We start from the raw sequence: 6,668 nt of genomic DNA on the forward strand, positions 1-6,668 counted from the left end.
TTTGGGTCCCCAACATTGATTTGATTTTTAAATAATACATTCAATCAAAGGATTTTAATGGAAATTATTTGTATATTCACGAGATATCGTAGATTTTATTCGTTGATATCTTAAAATGTGTCTGATGCTCACACACACCAAAGCCCAGAGAGAAAACCAGTGATTATAACATCACAGGAGTTGTTGATCCACTGCTGCCTCCATCACTCACTTCAAATGTCTGATTTTAGTGAATTCGGCTTTTGAAATTGTTCATTCAGTGACACAAAGTGACCACACGAGGCAGCAGAGGACCAGCAGCTCCAGCTAAAATCACTGATTTTCTCTCTGGGCTTTGGTGTGGGAGAGTGAGTGGTTTTTAAAAGTCTGTCTCACAGTGGGATAAAGACGTGGTCATGTGACGTGGAGATCGTCGACTTAACCCGACATAGATTTTATGACACTTAATCAAATGTTGTACGGTCACGACTCATCTTGTAACTCTTGTTTTTATGTATTTTTATGAAACTATCAGCGTATAAAATGATTTACTTCTACGAGGCGGTCATAAAGTGGGCGGTCCCTGCTTCACTGTACTGGTTTGTATGTTGAGAAAAAGCGGGGTTGAATGTTTTTAGATCCAGAGAACATGAGATAACAGAGCAGGGATTGTTGTTTACGCCTCCAGACAAACAACACTGTGACACTGCAGCACTCTGCTGTCACGCTGACACGTCACATGATAACTCATGGGATTCAACAACTTCCTGTTCTCTCCAGATGTTGAGTCTCCAACATTGACTTTACACCAGGAGCTAATCACTGAATCAGAGCTGTAGATCAAAGTGAAAAAGACTTAAAATCCTACTTACGATTCCAAAATCTTCAGTCAGTGAGTTCAAGTGTCTGATTTTTACAGTTCGACTTTAAAATCCTTTGTTCGGATTGACCTCAGTGACACAAAGTGACCACACGAGGCAGCAGTGACCAGCAGCTCCTGTGTCCCCGCAGCTACAATCACTGGTTTTCTCTCTGGGGTTTGGTGTGTGAGAGTGAGTGGTTTATAAAAGTCTGTCTCACAGTGAGATAAGGACCGTGATCATGTGACTTAATGTGATATAAATATGTATGTCGACCCGTGGCTAATCAGACATATCGCTTCCTCTCCTCAGGAAATAAATTCTGGCTCTTCAGGGAGGCTAATCTGGAACCCGGCTATCCACAGGAGCTGACAGATTACGGTCGGGAGATTCCGTACGACAGAATAGACGCAGCCATCTGGTGGGAACCTTCCGGCTACACGTACTTGTTTCAAGGAGACTGGTAACTCAGCTGCACCTCCTGTCCGCTTCTAATCTTCATTTAAAGACAACAACAAATGCACTTTAGTGTTAGCCACGTTAGCGGTGGTCGGTTTGTACAAACATGTTGGCAACAATTTTAATAAGAGAAAGGTATCGTTTTGTATTTTACCTCTGAAGAAGTAGAACACAGACGTGGACACAGACATGGACGTGTCTCCACGTCTTATGTTCTGTTGTAGCATGTGGACAACAGTGAGGATAACTGCTCCCAGTCTGCAGGGGGAGCTCTGTAGAGACTTTGATGTTTTATTGAAGGTCACATGTGAATGTTGTGTGTAAACAGCTGTGATTGTTTATGTCTCATAAACAGCAGCTGCGTCTTCTCCTCTGCTCACTGTCGCCCCCTGCAGGTACTGGCGTTTCAACGAGCAGTCGCGCTCAGCAGACAGAGGTTACCCCAAACAGATCAGCGTCTGGGGGTCGTCAGTGCCGTCCGGTCCTAAAGGGGCGTTCCTCAGTGATGACGGAGGTGTGTGTGTGTGTGTGTGTGTGTGTGTGTGTCATGATGATGTCATCACAATGATGACATGCGTGTGGCTGAGTGAATCTGCAGAACATGTGACCCATGATCATGTGACGCAGATAAAGACGTGATCATGTGACGTATATAAAGACGATCATGTGATGCAGATAAAGGTGATCATGTGGCCGTAGAGATAAAAGCGATCGTAGCCGGCGTGGAATAAGAGCGTGAGCATATTGCGTAGATAAAGACGCTGATCATGTGGCGTGAATGAACATGATCATGTGGCGTGAATAAAGGCGTGATCATGTGATGCAGATAAAGGCGTGAGGCATGTTAAGTAGATAAAGACATGATCATGTGGCGTGAATAAAGAAGGCGATCATGTGATGCAGATAAAGAGCGTGATCATGTGATGCAGATAAAAGGCGTGAGCATATTCGTAGATAAAGAACATGATCATGTGGCGTAGATAAAACGATCATGTGAATGAACATGATCGTGTGGCGTAGATAAAGCGATCATGTGGCGTAGATAAAACGATCATGTGGCGTAGATAAGAACCGATCATGTGGCGTAGATAAAGGCGATCATGTAAGCGTAGATAAAGCCTTGATCATGTAGCGTGAATAAAGCGGTCATGTGGCGTAGATAAAGGCAGCGATCATGTAGTAGATAAAGCAGCGGTCATGTAGCGTGAATAAAGAGCGATCATGTGGCGTAGATAAAAGCGATCATGTGGCGTGGCGATAGGCGTGATCATGTGATGCAGATAAAAGTAGGCATATTGCGTGGAGTAAAGACATGATCATGTGGCGTAGATAAAGACATGATCATGTGGCCGTGAATAAAAAGCGATCATGTGGCGTAGATAAAGGCAGTCATGTGGCCGTAGATAAAAATAGCGATCATGTGGCGTAGATAAAAGGCGATCATGTGGCCGTAGATAAAGGCGTGATCATGCTTGGCGGTATATAAAGGCGATCATGTGGCGTAGATAAAGACGCGGTCATGTGACGCAGATATAAAGACGTGGTCATGTGACGTAGATAAAGACGCGATCATGTGACGTAGGGTTAGATAAAATCCATTCTGGCAGCCATGTCCAGACAATGGATTGTCTGGACATGTCCTCAGACATTTACGTCTCCTCTCGTCCTCTCCAGCTTACACCTTCTTCTACAAAGGTTCCAAATACTGGAAGTTTGACAACCACCGTATGAAGAGTGAACCAGGTTTCCCCAAGTCCATACTCCGAGACTTCATGGGCTGTAGTGTGGACCTGGACCTGGACCCGGACAGAGACACGGACACAGACCCTGAGCGCAAATACCCGGACGTCAACCGTCCGCCGTTCAACCCGGATGCAGGACGCGACGGCGACCAGGGCAAGGATGGCGGGGGCGGAGCTGACAAGGACACGGGCAAAGGCTCGGATGGCAACGAAGATGAAGACTACCGGGAGGGACGGGAGGAGGACACCAACGAGGTGGACGTGGTGCTGAAGGTGGACGACAGCGAGGAGCGGACCATGAACATCCTGATGGTGACCATCCCGCTGGTCCTGCTGCTGTGCATCCTGGGACTGATCTACGCCATCATCAACACGCTGCAGAGCAAAGGGGCGCCACGGCTGCTGGTGCACTGCAAGCGCTCGCTGCAGGACTGGGTCTGACCCTGGACACCAGGAGAACCCGAACTGAGAACCTGAACTGGTCCTGAGAACCCGCTGATCCTCTGATTCACATGCGTCTCCTCCGCTGATCCATCCGTCTCCGGCTCTGTGCTCGGCAAACTCTTGTGGTAGTAGATCCATGCAGATGCTGCACACACACACACACACACAGCACACACACACATACACACACGCGCCACACACACACACACACACGACACGCATACACATACACGTACACACATGCATGTACACACATACACACTGCACACACATACAAACATGTACACACGCGCACCCATACACACAAACACGCATACACACACAAACACATACACACACACACAAACATGTACACACACGCACCCACATACACACAAACACACACACACTCTGACCTCCCATGGTGCTCTACATGCACTGACTGTGGTCTATTTATATGAGAGAAGTTTGCACATTGTTATTTTTGTTGGGATTCATTTTGTGTGATTTTTGTTTTTATTATTGTTTTGTTACCAGGAAGGCCACGCCCCCTCTCCCCTGATCACATGTCGTTCTGCTGTCGTCGCAACAGAACGACACAAACAAACGCTTGAACAGATTGGCGGGTGGACGCTGCACACACACACGTACACACACGTACACGCGCGTGCGTATGCGTCTTTCCTCTTTTTCACTTATATCTGCAGCTGTTTGTCTGCAGTTAAAGGGGAAAATTAAGGGTTTTTTAAGTGTGCTTGAATCAGGTTCTGACACGTCGTCATGGATACGAACATGGCTGTTAGCAGGAAGAAGTCCACACCAAACCTCATCACCACTGCTGCCTCCATCACTGAGTTCTAAGGTCGATTTTAGTAAATTAAAATTATAAATATTATAAATATTTCATTTCGACTGAAGTCAGTGACACAAAGTAACCACACAAGGCAGCAGAGGACCTTTGGTTCTTCACATGTGGGTTTCAGGTTAATTTTTCCTGATACAGATCCACAGTCAGACGACAGTTCCACCTTCTTCTTCTCTCTCTGTAACTGTCCTTACATTTGTCTTTGTCCTCCACACGAGACGGGGGACGGCGAAGCGTGGACCTGTGGGGTTTTTGTTGAGGTGAGCGTCAGGGTGGGCTCGGCCTTCACACGATCATGTGATCACACACTAATCGTCTTCATTAAAAAACAGCAGGTGTGTGCAAATGCTCTTAACCCCCGCGTGATCCCTAAACTCTGACCCCTGAGAATCAAAACAATCTCGCTTCATCTCCGACCAGCAGAGGACGTGTGTGTGTGTGTATGTGCGTGTGTGTGGTGGTGGTGTGTGTGCGCGTGCATGTGTGACTGAAGCTTATCTGAGGTAGCTTGAGTGTCTCGCCTCTCTCAGGCTCAGGTTACACAGATGTTGACGAGTGAGGAGAGAATGAATTTCCTGCAGCTGAGACAAGAGACAGTGACCCCTCCCCCCGCCTCCCCCCTCCCTTGGGGGTGCTTTGATGGCCCGATCCCTCTGCCAACAGACCATGTGACCCACATTCTCAGTGTGAGCGCAAACGGTGCTGAGAGGAAACTTGTGCTTGTGTTAAAGACCACCTACACACACACACACACACACATTCAGCCGGATGATCCAGTGGAGACGAGGTTTTTTTACTCAATTAATCGGCAAAAAAAGACCTGATTGTGATGTTTAATTTACTATGTAATATACATTTAACATACAGTCACATACAAAGTCCCATTAAGATTCAACTGCTGCAACCAGGCTTCTGTTGGACCGTACCACCATCCTTAGACCGTACCATCATCCTTGGACCATACCATCATCCTTGGACCCTACCATCATCCTTAGACCATACCATCCTCCTTGGACCATACCATCATCCTTAGACAATACTATCATCCTTGGACTGCACCATCCTCCTTGGACCGTACCATCATCCTTGGACCCCACTATCACCCTTAGACCGTACCATCATCCTTGGACCATACTATCATCCTTGGACTGCACCATCCTCCTTGACCGCACCATCATCCTTGGACCTCACCATCATCCTTACCATCATCCATCATCCTTAGACTGCATCCATCATCCTGGACCATACTATCATCCTTGACTGCACCATCCTCCTTGGACCGCACCATCATCCTTGACCCTACCATCATCCTTGACCGTACATCATCCTTTGGACCCTATCATCCTTGACCGTACCATCCTCCTTGGACCGCACCATCCTCCTAGGACCGCACATCATCCTTAGACTATACCATCATCCTTGGACTGACCCTATCATCCTTGGACTGTACCATCCTCCTTGGACCGCCATCATCCTTGGACCCTACCATCATCCTTAGACCGTACCATCATCCTTGGACCCTACCATCATCCTTGGACCGTACCATCATCCTGGGACCGTACAATCATCCTTGGACCGCACCATCCTCCGGGTGACTAGGAACTGGGAAATTCCTGAATTCCAGAATCCTTGAAATCCTGCGTGGTTGATTCTTTTGTTGTGTGGGCGGAGCCAGTGTGGGCGCTGACAGGACACTGGTGCTCAAAGGAAGGAACAGGAAGCAGAAGTCTGGAGATTGATCTGTGGCCCCGTCGATGGACGTTGCCAGGAAACGGTGTCCTGTGTCCACCGCTCACCTCCTCACCCGGGTCTGCTGAGGGGGCGGGGGATGGTCGGTGGACTCAGCTAATCAGTGTTAAAGCACCCACTGACATCATCAGAGCAAGCCTGAACAGGTTCAGAGACAAACCCGAGTTCACCTGAGTCTGAAAACGTCAGAGTCAGCACTTCTGAGGGATTCTGTGAAAGGTGACACTGACGTGGAGAGAGTCCAGGGCCGTGGCGTGCGTGCGTGCGTCGCGTGCGTGCGTGCGTGCGTGCGTGCGTGCGTCGTGTGTTGTCCGACTGTAAATTTCCCACACTGTCTTGGTCTCCACCCTCTGCATACTCAGCTCGGCCCTCGACGCCCGAGGGGATCATAACAACAACAATGGCTCTCTCTCTCTCTCCCTCTCTGTGTCTCTCTCTCTCTCTCTCTCTCTCTCTCTCTCCCCATTCTGTCTCTCCCTCTCACACAAACACATTATTGTCTGTCTCCCCCTCTCCTTCCTTCCTTCTCTGCGTCTGGCAGGTTTATCAGTTTCAGTCTGAACGACGTCGTCACACTTGCTTCATAAAACA

The 6,668-nt window shown here is 48.2% G+C and overlaps 1 protein-coding gene across 1 annotated transcript; it reads left to right on the top strand.

The window, feature by feature from the left end:
- Window positions 1–1,108: 1,108 nt before the first annotated feature.
- Window positions 1,109–3,685, top strand: LOC122762852 (matrix metalloproteinase-15-like; the record flags this gene model as incomplete). The annotated part of the gene is made up of 3 exons (XM_044018043.1): window positions 1,109–1,302; window positions 1,694–1,812; window positions 2,973–3,685. Coding segments are annotated over 3 exons (822 nt in total), but the record flags the coding sequence as incomplete, so codon positions are not given.
- Window positions 3,686–6,668: the final 2,983 nt, after the last annotated feature.

The sequence above is a fragment of the Solea senegalensis genome, unplaced genomic scaffold, assembly GCF_019176455.1.
Source record: "Solea senegalensis isolate Sse05_10M unplaced genomic scaffold, IFAPA_SoseM_1 scf7180000016132, whole genome shotgun sequence".
Lineage (NCBI taxonomy): Eukaryota > Metazoa > Chordata > Actinopteri > Pleuronectiformes > Soleidae > Solea > Solea senegalensis.